The 14,722-nt window shown below is 43.6% G+C and overlaps 2 protein-coding genes across 6 annotated transcripts in view; one reads left to right on the top strand and one right to left on the bottom strand.

Annotated features, from left to right (window-relative positions):
- Positions 1–10,854, top strand: part of FANCD2 (FA complementation group D2) — a 165,435-nt gene extending 154,581 nt beyond the window's left edge. For all 4 annotated transcript variants that reach the window (XM_056525269.1, XM_056525270.1, XM_056525271.1 and 1 more), the window contains 7 exons: positions 3,369–3,440; positions 3,688–3,726; positions 3,889–3,963; positions 7,451–7,525; positions 7,602–7,748; positions 9,857–9,949; positions 10,518–10,854. In XM_056525269.1, coding sequence (XP_056381244.1) covers positions 3,369–3,440; positions 3,688–3,726; positions 3,889–3,963; positions 7,451–7,525; positions 7,602–7,748; positions 9,857–9,949; positions 10,518–10,577 — 561 coding nt within the window. In that variant the 3' untranslated portion in view covers positions 10,578–10,854. The remainder of the gene's footprint in view (positions 1–3,368; positions 3,441–3,687; positions 3,727–3,888; positions 3,964–7,450; positions 7,526–7,601; positions 7,749–9,856; positions 9,950–10,517) is intronic.
- Positions 10,855–13,707: 2,853 nt separating this feature from the next.
- Positions 13,708–14,722, bottom strand: part of FANCD2OS (FANCD2 opposite strand) — a 31,909-nt gene continuing 30,894 nt past the window's right edge. Inside the window, exon 2 of one of the 2 annotated variants that reach the window (XM_056525268.1) lies at positions 13,708–14,236. In XM_056525268.1, the coding sequence (XP_056381243.1) occupies positions 13,764–14,225 (462 nt within the window). In that variant the 5' untranslated portion in view covers positions 14,226–14,236 and the 3' untranslated portion in view covers positions 13,708–13,763. The remainder of the gene's footprint in view (positions 14,237–14,722) is intronic. The other variant, XM_056525266.1, reaches the window with a different exon arrangement.

Genomic DNA, 14,722 nt, shown 5'->3' with positions numbered 1-14,722 from the left:
GTCCTATTTAACGAAAAATTTACTACGTAGAAACGGAAGCCCCCAAAATTTACAAAATGGCATTTTTTTTTTCTATTTTGTCGCACAATGATTATTTTTTCCGTTTCGCCGTAGATTTTTGGGTACAATGACTGATGTCATTACAAAGTAGAATTGGTGGCGCAAAAAATACGCCATAATACAGATTTTTAGGTGCAAAATTAAGAGTTATGATTTCTTAAAGGGAAGGAGGAAAAAACGAAAGTGCAAAAAATGAAAAATGCCTGGTCCTTAAGGGGTTAATGTTTTTCACTGTGTTCTTAGTATCCCTAAGGTGTGATAGGTTAGTGGGAACATCTATCAAATGAGGTCCCAGGAAACTCTTACCTACTATAAGGGAAGGGCTGCCTACTATGGAGGAACTGCCTAACTAATGTGGCAGACGGACAAGTCCACAATTCTTCCCCTTGATCCCCTTCCTCCTATACCGGTTATTGCTAGGGTTGGCCTCCCTGTGGGTGCTCAGTTACTGCCTTTCCCTCTGATTACGTAGCTCTTAACCTGTTTCCGTTGCTGGATCGTAGTTCTCGTAAGGTGGCTACATGGCGTAAACTTCCCCTTTCCATTATTGGTAGATCTAACCTGATTAAGATGGTCCTTATGCCTCAGTTCCTATATATTTTACATAATGCCCCTGTTTGGATTCCCATGAGATATTTCATTAGAATTCAGTCATTATACAGGAAACTTATTTGGAATGGCAAGCCGGCTATGAACAGTCTTGAAATATTGCAGCAAGGTAAGGAGGCGTGTGGTTTATCTATCCCAAATCCTTGGTTGTACTTTCTGGTGTCGCAGGTTAAGCAGTTGAAGATGTTGGTGCAGTTTGTCACTATGGGGTGCACAGGTGATCTAGTGTCGAGGCATATTGGTAAGGTGGAGATGGCTGCACAGACATGACCCCCAGATCAGCCTCCCACTTTTGTACTTATTCGTGAGGTGTGGATGAAATTTAGGACCCTTATGCACTATCCTATGTTTGTTACCTATTCTCCTTTATGGTATTATCCGGATCTGTCCGACTTGTGTCCGTTGCCAGACATTTCTCTTTGGGTTGCCCATGGAGTCTTGTATCTCTCCCAATTGTATAATGGGCCAATCTTGAAATCATTTGCTCAATTGCAAGAGTAATTTTATCTACCTTACTCATATTTGTATCGCTATCTTCAATCGCAACATCAATCTCAAGCTTATGATTTGACGGCCGTTTCGACCTTGGTGGTCGGTTATCTTTTTACTCAGGTTTGGATGGGTGTGATTTGTGTTATATAGAGAGCTGCTGTCCTCTTACCATGAGGCCTATTCATTGAATATAAAAGATAAATGGGAGTCAAATGTGGGTCCCGTGTCGGGTGAGCAGTGGGCATAGATTGTGACTATGACCCCATGGCATGCAGTTTCGGAAGCCCACCGGGTGTCCCAAATATTTGTATTGCGGGGTATATCGGACTCCCGCTTTCTTACACAAGATTGGAATACGGTCAGATTCCTGCTGTCCCCGTTGTTCCTTGCCTGATGCCCATCTGCTTCATGTGATGTGGGACTGTACTCAACTTTTGGAATGAGGTGGGACAGTTGGTTAGGTGTATGGCTATCCATTTAGTGTGTCTGCCTTTATGTCTGTGTGGGTAGGTAGGGTTCTATGTGTTTGTATTTTTTGTTTTTGTATGCTGTTTAAAACAGTTCAATAAAAATTTTCTGATTTAAAAAAATAATAATGTGGGGGACATCTGCTGTCTACTATGGGGGAACTGTTGCTTACTTTGGTACTTTGGGGGTCATCTGCTGCCTACTATGGTGATTGTCTACTGCCTATCTAATGTGGGGGTCATCTGCTGCCTACCTAATGTGGGGGACATCTGCTGCCTACCTAATGTGGGGGACATCTGCTGCCTACCTAATGTGGGGGACATCTGCTGCCTACCTAATGTGGGGGACATCTGCTGCCTACCTAATGTGGGGGACATCTGCTGCTTACCTAATGTGGGGGTCATCTGCTAACTACCTAATGTGGGGGTCATCTGCTGCCTACCTAATGTGGGGGACATCTGCTCCCTACCTAATGTGGAGGACATCTGCCTACCTAATGTGGGGGACATCTGCTGCTTACCTAATGTGGGGGACACTAATTGTAGGCATAAGAGAATAAAGGATGTTAGGCCACCAGCAATGTGAGCAGAGACTGCTTTCTCCTGTGTACTGAGGACTGTACTGCCTAGGCCTCTCACACTCCTTTGGGTTGTGCTGTGCTACCAGTGTGCATTCCTTACATGCTGAAACAGCAGGGAAGGTCCATGAAAACAGTTGTCTCAGCATTTAGAGACCACACATCTCTAAAGCATTGAACATAATGTTGTATATTCCATAGGGTAGATATAGTCTGCTCAGTGTCTGGAGGCCCTTGGGGGGAACACTATGACTGCCTATCAATAACAATAAAAAAGACAGAGAAAGAAAGTTTTGCCAAATACCAGTTATGAGATATGGGATTCTTACTTGAAACCAATATGAAGCTAGCAGAGAATGATGGAAAAGAAAATTTAAGATTAAGATCAGAAGTGCAATTGAGGGAAGCACTTAACTGCCTGATTCTCCCCACTTGTTCTAATGATCTGTGGCAGTCTGAATTCTCGACCCTGACAATTTTTTTTTTATTATTTTTTTTTTATTCTTTATTTATCATTTTAAAAACCAGAAGACAAGGGGGGGATTTATCAAGACTGCCACTTCATACACCAGTCTTAATATGAAAGTGTGCTGCTTTCTGCTTCCCTGATTTATTAAAAGGAATACGCTAATGTTGCTTACTCTGTTTTGTAAATTGTGTAAAATGTGTATGTCTGCCAAATTACATGGTTGCGTGGCATGTGATAAATGTTGTGCCAGTACACATTTTTGTTTAAATTACACTTCAGGATACCACTTTGTATAGTTCCTCCTTTGCAACTTTTTAACCTGTTGCACAGCAATGTGCATTTTTTTTTAACAAATGCTGTGCATAGCCAGTATTGTAAGATAGGTCTGGGCTATTGTAGATATGCAATAAGTTGAGAGCTTTGTGGCAAATTATGCAACAAGATGCACATTATATATTCATGACCAGTGCAAAAAAGTTACCAGACTATGGCATAGCTGCACAATTTTAGAAGAAGCATCTTAAGCATAAGTCTCAATGAAAAAGTCTCTAAACAGTAACTGCGACAAATTGTGCAACAAATAAACACCGCAAATACAGGGTAAAACAATGATAAATTGCTAGGAGCACATCTTTGACATGTCATAGTTTACAGGCATAATTGTGCTCTTAAGAGTTTTTATGTGTCTTACAGATACAGGCAAAGCATCTAATGTGCTGGAGTTTGGCGGTGAAGAATTTCCATATTCTAGTGAACCTTATTAAGGTGAGTACTGTGTCTGTGAACCTGGTTGTGATCATGAATACTGGGTTATGTGGCCCCTGTTCCCATTCTCGATGTACTGTATGGAACTCTGTTCGCAGCCAACTTTGCACAATTGTTCAGGTCCTCACCTGGAACGGTGACTGAAAACCATGGCACACCACTGTAACAAAAACTTTAAGTGAGGTTGAAGCATATAAGGAGTTTTGTTTTGTTTTTTAATTTTACATGATGCTCTTTTTCTCTACAGGTGTTTGACAGTCGGCCTGTGCTAATTAACTGCTTAAAGGTATTAGATATTAATATGGTGGCTCATAATGCACTTCCAGTTCTTTGTCCTCTTTTTTTTCTCCTCTTCTAGCTTTAAAACTTGTTTTTCTACATTTCCCAATTGTCTGTTCTACAGCAGTTTACCGCACGGTCTTCCTAACTTAGTCTTTTTTATCGTCAGTATGGCCGCCAGTTTGTTGAGACGTTCCTGAGAGTCGGGATGCCTCTTCTGGACTGCTGCTTTAAAAAGTGTTGGGTGAGTCATATTGTATTCTGGCTTTAACCCCTTAAGGACCAATGCAAATAAACCTGTACGCCCCTGAAAGACCAGGCCTGTTTTTTCAAATCGAGGATGTCTGTCTTTATTGCAGAATAACTCTGGTAACGTTTTGCCAATCACGATAATTCTGACATTGTTTTTTTGTCACAAGTTGTCCTTCATGTACATAGTAAAAGTAAGCCGATATCATTTGTAGTTTTTTTTTACAATGCAAAAAATCATGAAATTTTTACAAAAAATTTAAATTTTTTGCTATTTTAACACTAATAGGTTGCATATATTTATACTTACTGACCAAATAGTTTATGAAACTTATACTTTCAGATGTCTAATTTATTTCGACATCATTTTTTAATTAACATTTTAAATTAGTTAGAAGCCTGACAATTGAACTTGAAATTTTGAAAATTTGAAAAGTACATCTTTTTTTATGTGCTATGCAAGGTTTGCAGAAATTAAAAGGTAGTAGAACATAGGAACACCCCCCCCAAATGACCCCATTTTAAAAACTAGACCCCTCAAGGTATTCGCTAGGGGGTACAGTGAGTATTTTAACACCATAGTTTTTTGGCAGGAATTATTACAAAGTCAGTGTTAAAAATTCGAAATTTGCAATTTTTCACAAATGCATCATTTGGGGGGCATATTTTTTGTACATCACTTCTGATATTGAAAGAAATGCACCCTATATTTTATTTAGCTGCTTGTCCCATGTTCGGAAATACCCCCGCTTAGGCCATATATGGTTCCTTGGCCGCGTGGTAGGACTCAGAAGGAGAGGAGCGCCATTTGGCTTTCAGGGCAGAACAGTACCCCCACAAGTGACCCCATTTATATACCGCACCCCTACAAGTTATTGGCTGGACCAGGGACCTCTCTGATTGGTCCTTGGTCGGCTGGTCCTGATGGATATATCCGCCATGTTGTGGGAATAAGCACCCGCTCATGGCGAATATATTCATCACTGCTGCGGCTGGGTAGCTCAGTGTGTCCGCTCATGACTGCTGGCGGGAAATCCGCCGCTATGAGTGGACACACAAAGCTACCCAGCCGCAGCAGCGAGCTCATTACCGTGACTGCTGCATAATGTGTAGGATCACATGGTGGACATCCGCAGCATATTACATGCTGCGGATGTCCGCCAATGCGATCCTACACATTATGCATTTTTTTCATTAGATTCATTTAATAAATGTATTTTTAATATTTTTTATTTTTTAATTTTTTTTTACACTTTTATTACATTTTTATTTATTTTTACACTTTTATTTTATTTTTTTATATTTTTTTACACTTTTTAATGCTTTGGAATACTTAGTATTCCAAAGCTTTGCAGTTATATGCTGCATGCCAGTTTTCACTAGCAGGCAGCATATCAGGGCGTGCCTCTGGCACGTCCTACAGGCAATACCCAGGGCAGACCTGGGGGTCTTTGTAGGACCCCCGGCTGCCCAGGTATGCAGCAGCACCCCGCAATGCTCCGGGGTGCTGCAGGAGAGACAGAGGGAGCCCCCTCCCTCTGTCAGAACTCCTTACAGCGCGCGGTCACTTCTGACCGCGGCTGTAGGGGTTAAACTGTCAGGAGTGAAGTGAACTTCACTCCCGGCATTGCGGCCACACACAGCACCCCACGATCGCGATGCGGGGTGCTGCAGAGGAGACAGAGGGAGCCCCCTCCCTCTGTCAGAACTCCTTACAGCGCGCGGTCACTTCTGACCGCGGCTGTAAGGGTTAAACTGTCGGGAGTGAAGTGAACTTCACTCCCGGCAGTGCGGCAGGTCCCGGCCAGCCGCGTATTACACACAGCACCCCGCGATGCGGGGTGCTGCAGAGGAGACAGAGGGAGCTCCCTCCCTCTGTCATAACACTTACAGCCCGCGGTCATTTCCGACCGCGGCTGTAAGGGTTAAAACTGCCGGGACCGAAGTTTACTTCGGTCCTGGCAGTGCAGCAGGGTCCCGGCTGTGTGATACAGCCGAGTCCCTGCCGCGATCTCGTGGGTGCACTGGGCAGCACCCACGAGAATAATGGACGAGTATAGACGTCCAGGTGCGGGAACGGCCGCCAACCTGGACGTCTATACTCATCCATGGTCGTTATCGGGTTAAAGGGTACCTGAACTTTGACAATAAATATTTAAATTCCTCAGAGTGTACCACTGGGAGAATTGACAATGGTGTTTCTGCAATCTTTATTCCTCCTAGTCGTCTTTTCATAGTTTACCACTATTTGCAGTCCTCAGAGAATCAGAGGGCATGTTCACCACCTTGCAAGTTAGCTAGCACTATGCTTGCTAGAATTTGTATACCCAAATTTCCCATGCATTACAACACCAACCCTTCCCTCACTGTGAGAAGTATTCCTGCAATAAAGTGAGTGTCACACCTCCTGCAATCCTCCTCTCTCCTCTACCTGCAGACATCCAGTAGTTATCATCATCTCTGAGTCCATGCCAAATACCACAGCTGCATATCATCCAAACTCCATCTGGTTTAATGAACCACCCAGAGGAGGCATCCATATTCCCTGCATTAATATGTATTGGTGTCTTTAAGACACCAATACAAATGAATAGCCGAGTACTTCCTCTATGATGCCGATGGTGCGATTAGTGCTGCCTGTATCATTCTATGTTGGCCAGGCCTGACTAGAACAGGCCAGAACAGCAGATGCAACGCAGGAGCCCCAAACTTTAGCTCTACAGTTGTTGCAAAACTACAGCTCCATCATGCCCTTCTGTCTGTGCATGATGGGAGTTGCAGTTCGCAACAGCTGGAGAGTCACAGAAAAAGGTTTAAGTGTGCAGTTCATATGGGGGACATATTATATTCAGGAGCACAGTGTGGGGCAGTGTTCAGGTCATACATGGAACAGTAGGTTTACATCCTCTGTACTCCAGTAGCTCGTTTTACCCTGTGACTTACTAATGGGGTAATAATAATGTTCTACAACAGGCAACACCTATCTCTTGCGTGGCACTGTGGCCGCTAGATGTGAACTGGCCTTAGCATTCAGCTCAGAACTTTAGCGAATGGCAGACCTGGATAAGCAGACTCCTACTAAAAATATACACATTATACTATGGGTAGTCGAATTCATATAAGACCAAAGCAGGGTTAAAATCCCAAGTAGAAGAAGCCCAGAGGAATCCAGCTGCTGATGATGTGGAGGATTGCAGGTCAGGAGTGTGGCCTTACAATCATGGTGGATACTCTATTTTTAAGATACTTTGGAGAATTAACAGCTATGAACAGGCAGTGGACAGCAGTTTGGAAGAACATGAGACACCAAGTGGCAATGACATTAGAACCTTTTTTCTTTGTATTTTTTATAAGGAGTCTTTTTTGCTAGTCACAAATAACTTACATGGAAATTATTTGAACATTAGCTATCCAAGGGAATAAAAGTATGAGGGGGTTCTTTGACATAGCTAGTGTATAACTCACATTGTAATATTTTATAGGAAGATGTACAGAGTTTATTGAAAATCTTACAGTTATGTACCAGACAACTTCACCACATGTGTGGTCACTCCAAGGTAAGCATAAGGCTGGCTGCAGTTTTGCAATGTTTCAGCACCTACAGGATATCATAAGAAGTTCTCTTGTGTTCAGATCCATCAAGACACGGGCCTGACAACACACGTGCCACCGCTAAAGAAGACATTGGAGATGTTTGTGTACAGGGTAAAAGCCATGCTGGTTCTCAACAACTGCCAGAATGCATTCTGGCTGGGCAATCTAAAAAACCGAGACCTACAGGTGAGAATTAGCCAGATTATGGTTCCACAGCGCTATACAGGGGTTACATGGATACAGCTTATCTGTCACTGATATCACTGTATACACAGTATTGTATAGAGCCGGGTCTATTTTTTACTGATATTACTGTATACACGGTGTACCATACAGGGATTATATAAATCCACCACATCTATCACTGTATACATGGCATTGTATTGGGGTTATATAGATCAAAGTTATCTTTAGTAATATTACTGTATGCAGCACTGTACACGGGTTATATATAAACAGCTCACCTGTTATCACTGTATACACAATACTGTACAGGGGCCTATATACATCCAGCCCATCTGTCACTGATATCTCTGTATATGCAGCACTCTACGAGGGATATATAGATCCAGCTAATTTTTCATTGCCATCACTGTATACACAGCACTATACTTAGTTTATACACTGCTCAAAAAAATAAAGGGAAGACTTAATCAACACAATGTAACTCCAAGTCAATCACACTTCTGTGAGATTACACTGTCCACTCTGGAAGCAACACTGATTGACAATTAATTTCACATGCTGTTGTGCAAATGGAACAGACAACAGGTGAAAATTATAGGTAATTAGCAAGACACCCCCAATAAAGGAGTGGTTCTTCAGGTGGTGACCACAGACCACTTCTCAGTTCCTATGCTTCCTGGCTGATGTTTTGGTCACTTTTGAATGCTGGCGGTGCTTTCACTCTAGTGGTAGCATGAGACGGAGTCTACAACGCACACAAGTGGCTCAGGTAGTGCAGCTCATCCAGGATGGCACATCAATGCGAAATGTGGCAAGAAGGTTTTCTGTGTCTGTCAACACAGTGTCCAGAGCATGGAGGCACTAACAGGAGGCCGTAGGAGGACAAAAACCCAGCAGCAGGACCGCTACCTCCGCCTTTGTGCAAGGAGGAGCCCTGCAAAATGACCTCCAGCAGGCCACAAATGTGCGTGTGTTCTCTGAAATGGTCAGAAACAGACTCCATGAAGGTGCTATGAGGGCTCGACATCCACAGGTGGGGGTTGTGCTTACAGCCCAACACCGTGCAGGACGTTTGGCATTTGCCAGAGAACATTCGCCACTGGCGCCTTGTGCTCTTTACAGATTAGAGCAGGTTCACACTGAGCACATGTGACAGAGTCTGGAGACGCCATGAAGAACTTTCTGCTGCCTGCAACATCCTCTAGAATGACCGGTTTGGCGGTGGGTCAGTAATGGTGTGCGGTGGCATTTCTTCGGGGAGCCCTCCATGTACTTGACAGAGGTAGCCTGACTACCATTAGGTACCGAGATGAGATCCTCAGACCCCTTGTGAGACCATATGCTTCTGGTGCGGTTGGCCCTGAGTTCCTCCCAATGCAAGACAATGCTAGACTTCATGTGGCTGGAGTGTGTCAGCAGTTCCTGTAAGAAGAATGCATTGATGCTGTGGACTGGCCCGCCCGTTCCCCAGACCTTAATCTGATTGAGCACATCTGGGAAATCATGTCTCGCTCCATCCACCAACACCACGTTGCACCACAGACTGTCCAGGAGTTGGCGGATGCTTTAGTCCAGGAGGACATCCCTCAGGAGACCATCTGCCACCTCATCAGAAGCATACCCAGGCGTTGTAGGGAGGTCATATGGGCACGTGGGGGCCACACACACTACTAAGCCTCATTTTGACTTGTTTTAAGGACATTACATCAAAGTTGGATGAGCCTGTAGTGTGGTTTTCCACTTTGATTTTGAGTGTGACTCCATATCCAGACCCCCATGGGTTGATAAATTTGATTTCCATTGATAATTTTTGTGTGATTTTGTTGTCAGCACATTCAACTATGTAAAGATGAAAGGATTTCATACGATTAGTTCATTTATTCAGATCTAGGATGTGTTATCTTAGTGTTCCCTTTATTTTTTTGAGAAGTGTATTTCCAGATCATCTGTCACTGTAATTATTGTATACACAACAATGTACAGGAGATTTGAGTCTGGGTCCCTTGTACACAAAGAGTAATGGCTCACTTTTCTGATACTCGTGTTGTCTTATCTTTGTAGCACATGTGACTCTGTAGACTGTAATCTGTAGGTATTACATTTTTCAGGGGGAGGAGATATTATCACAGAAGTCACAGGACAGTGAAACAGAAGAGGATCAAGGGTCACAACTTCCTGCAGAGGAACCAGAAGAAGAACAGGTGCAGTATAGCAGCATAGCTTACTGTTATGTGCATTACCTGAGTGGAAAGGTAGAGCCAGCGGAACAGTGTGTGTGTGTATATGTGTGTGTATATATATATATATATATATATATATATATAATGAGTGGGGGATTATTCATATGGCAAAATAGGTCGATAAACATGAAACCTATGGTTTTAGGAGTCACAGTACGATATATGTGTCAAAACATACCTGTCATTTTAAAAGATTTTTAAAAACCTGCCTAATTTTGTTAGATTAACCCATTTTAGTACGCTCATTGATGTTTTTGAGCCCCTTTTTTTAGTGAACAGCAATTTGTCATTCTCTTCATTTCAGGGGGCTGGACCAGAGCCCTCTTAAAAATAAAGAAGCAATCTGATTGGTTGCTATGGGCTACTGGTAAGCTTTTCATCTGTGCAGGATTTGACAAATCTTCCCTTCGTTCCTTACTGCTATGCCTTGAGAAAGTGTTGGTTAAAGTGCACTAAATAAGCTGATTCTCTGCTAGGGGATGATATACACTGTACAGTACTATAGATAGCATGTGTTTTGACTTTGTAGGAAGATGAAAGCAAAGGAAGTGACCAGGAGCAGGAAGATGAAGATGAAGAGTCTGATTGAGCTTTTTAGTTTGTAAGCCACCCCTCCCTCAATGGCAGAACATTATACAGTGTATTTATGTATATAGTTGATATGTGGCAAGAGACTGAAGCACATTTTGTTCACTGCTCACTATAGATCCTGGGATAATGTGTGGTTGTTGTGTATAAGGAAACATTAAAATGCTTAGGTTTCATTACTTTGGTGGTTCTGCTGCCATGTGCTGTGTAGACTGTAGTGAGTCCATTATGTTTGTTACCAACTTCCTGTCATCACAATAAAGAGTTTATATGCAAAAATGGTGAAAAAATTATGACTAATTAGAGTAAAGGTGCCTGGAATACAGTGGGGAGCTTGTGTGTGTCACATATAGGAAGATTTTCATGCATATGGATGTATGCCCAGATTTATCAGTCTGAGACAAAAATTATCTGATTTGTCCATAACAACCAATTACCAATCAGCTTTTGTTTTTCAAATTGCTATGGTAAAATGAAAGCTAAGATATGATTGGTTGCTATGGGCACATCATACGTTTTGTTTTCTGACACAGGCTGGTAAATCTGGACCATAGTGCATAAACAGGCAAAGTGGTCAAGGAAACCCAAGGCTCATGATGCATGTGATGAGTGAAGACTAGCCCATCTGGTTGAATTCCATATAAGCAATACTATAGCACAAATTGCTGAAAAAGTTGCCAATGTTAGGTGTCTGAACACACAGCGCACAACAACTTGCTTATGTAGGAATGCATAGTCTGAAATGGTCATCATGTACACACTGGCCCTCAGTTACTAATGTCAACCCGACTTTTTGTCGGGTTGTGCGACCAAATTTGTGTCTCATAGCCCATGCGACACAAATTTGGTTGCACAACCCGACAAAATATATAATCACTCCGAGTGTTTTTTAAACCCGTCAAAATGGGCGTGGTTATCACAAAAAGGGGCGTGTTCCCGACAAAAAAGAAAAAAACACTCGGAGTATGATGAAAAACTCACAGGAAAACCTGTGAATTTTTCTTCACCAAAACCCGACAGCTCTGAGCTGTCGGGAAATGACTCCAAACTGACTAAATCCTACACCCATCATGGAACAGGGTCTGTTCCATGTTGGTAGTAGTACAGGGGCAAAGGGTCTCACTTCTGAAACCCGATCCGATGAAAAGTTATTAAATACCATAGAGAGAGTTACCAGAGTGTAGGAGCATGACAGGAAGCCGGGCATACACTTGTTGCTCCATATAACGCGCTCCCCCCGGCAATGACAGGACACAGCTGCAAGGAGCAGCGTATCCCCACTGGAGCCGGGGCTGTAAGGAGAGGTAAGAGCCATGTGCCTCCCTGCTGCAGGGAGAATATGCAGCAAGGAGGCAGCCAGTGTTGAGAGTCCAGGGAGCCAATGCGCAGCCCTGGATTTCACTGTGCTCGCTCTCGCCTGTTTGATTGACAGGCGGGAGCGAGCACCGCAGTGACTGGAATTTCGACTCATTTGCCAGGCTCAAATGAGACGAAATTCTGTAGTGACGTCACTGCCGAATGCATTCGGCCACTAGGAGGGCGACCCCTAGTGGCCGAATTTAAAAGTGATTTTAAACTGGTTTAAAATCACTTTTTTTAATTAAACTATATTAGAGATATGTTGTAGTACTTAAGTACTACAACATATCAATTTTTTTATTTCATGACAGTGCCCATTTAAGCAGGGGAGCGGGCGGCATGGTCCCCTCCCCAGCAATGTATGATGTATTTTACTTTCATTTGAATATTCCCCGCCAGGATCCCTGAATGGCCGGTACTGAGGAGTCATTCAGGGATCCCTGCGGGGTTCTCAAATAGAAGAGCTGCGGTGGGGAAAGATATATAGAATCGCTGGGGGTTTTGTATATGTCTGGCTCCCCACAGCTTCTTTATATCTTGTCCCCCGCCGCGCATTCATATGCCCCCAGCAGCACATGTTATATATGTCCCCCGCACAGTGCTATCATATGCCCCCAGCAGCGTATTATATATATTTCCCCCGCTCAGCACTATCATATGCCCACAGCAGCGCATGTTATATATGCCCCCCGCACAGCGCTATCATAAGCTCCCGGTAGCGCTATCATTTGCAAGCATTTTATTAGCAGAGCATCTCTCCGGGAAGCCGATGACTGATGCTCTGCTAATGCTCTGCTTGTCAAAGATAGCGCTTCAGAGGCATATGTGTGTAGAAGCGAAGTGGGGACCAAATGTATAGCGTTATCTGGTCCCCACTTCGCTTCTATACACAGTCCTCCTCAATCCAACCACCACAGCTGCCCCATTGCCTCCCCAAAGCCCGGTGTTATAATTACCTGTTCCCAAGGTCCATGATCCTTCTGGCTCCTGTGCTGTTGCTGTGCGCTTGCGATGCGCAATGACGAGTGACGTCCCCAGCGCGACGTCAGTGCGCACAGTGACAGCGCACAGCAAAAGCGCCGGAGCCAGAAGGATTGCGGACCTCGGGAACAGGTAATTATGACACCGGGGATGGGGGAGGCGATGGGGCAGCTGTGGTGGTTGGACTGAGGAGGACTGTGTATAGAAGCGAAGTGGGGACCAGATAAAGCTATATGTCTGGTCCCCACTTCGCTTCTATACACATATGCCTCTGAAGCGCTATCACTGACAAGCAGAGCATCGGTCAGCGGCTTCCCGGAGAGATGCTCTGCTAATAAAATGCTTGTCATTTATAGCGCTACCGGGAGCTTATGATAGCGCTGTGCGGGGGGCATATATAACATGCGCTGCTTGGGGCATATGATAGCGCTGTGCGGGGGGCATATATTACATGCGCTGCTGGGGGAATATGATAGCGCTGTGCGGGGGACATATATATATATATATATATATATATACACACATGCGCTGCGGTGGGTATATGATAGCGCTGTGCTGGGGGCATATATACAATTTACCGTGCGACACAATTTCCAACCTGTGTGACACAATTTGTTTTCCCATGTGACACATTAGTAAATCAGGGAGAAAAATACAAGGAGTAAATGAAGAAACACTCAGAGATAAACCTCACACTCTTAGTAAATCAGGGCTACTATATTTACATGTCTGTGCTGTGGCCCTTATAAGTAAAATGAGGTCCATGGGGAAAGTCCTATATACATCAGTCATATGTTTAGACACAAGCAAGGGGCTTCACAGCTGATATTTTAATTAGAGTTATACCTTAAGAGTGATGTATTTTAAAGGCACAATTTGTGTGAATTGTATAGAGTAGGAGGATGGCAAACAACAGCTGTTTATATATGTGGATGGCTCTTGTTATGTTAGTTTCCTTGAATCCTAAAGGCAGTTGTTCCTGTTCACTGCTGATGACTCTTAAAAATGCTGAGTTATCAGATATGCAGAGAGAGCTGCACCGCATGGGAGGCTGAGCAGTGAGGAATCTGCCAAAGACAACATCGAGGCCCCGGAGAGGAAGTGGCTGAGGTGCTATGATTCCCGTGTATCGATCTCTGTCAGCCGCTGCACCTTTTCGCCCTGGCTTCATCCATAACTCATAGCTGTTCACATATAGAGTATGTGCTGGGAGGGGATGTCTGCTGCAGGGTCTAGGAGTGGCACGTCTAATCCATTGCAAGCTCTCATCCAATGATGTCCATGGAGACCAGAGCTGATATGAAGCCATCACCACACCTGCTGGGGAAAGGTCAGCCAGGTAAGACACTGTTTACAGATTCCTAATCATTGTTACCCGATCTCTCACTCTTAAGACTACTGTACATCTGTATTTATTGCTTAATAGGGAGGGGAAAGTGGGATGGGATTTCATTTTCATTCATGCTCCACACGCTCCATCTCATATTGTGGTGGTGTGATGAAGTTAGTCAGTGAATAATGTAAACAAGAACACTGTTTATAAGTACGTATTTAGTGCAAACTAAACCATTGAACATTGAAAATTGTAGGACAAGACAATGGAAGAAAAGTGGTATAATTCCATACCCAGTGACCCGTTTTAAAAGAAAAAGAAAAATAAACATAATTATGTCCTCATCCCTAACCAGTGCCACAAGCAGTGACCATATAATGGTTCCATCTCCTCCTCCTCCTCAAAGTCGCCTGGATATTGCAGTATACAATCTTGAAGGTGAATAGTTTGCAAGTAGAGAACTACACTGGATT

The sequence above is a fragment of the Hyla sarda genome, chromosome 6 (genome assembly GCF_029499605.1).
Source record: "Hyla sarda isolate aHylSar1 chromosome 6, aHylSar1.hap1, whole genome shotgun sequence".
NCBI lineage: Eukaryota > Metazoa > Chordata > Amphibia > Anura > Hylidae > Hyla > Hyla sarda.
The sequence above is the reverse complement of the archived record's forward strand: the minus strand, read 5'-3'. Positions and strand labels throughout refer to the sequence as shown.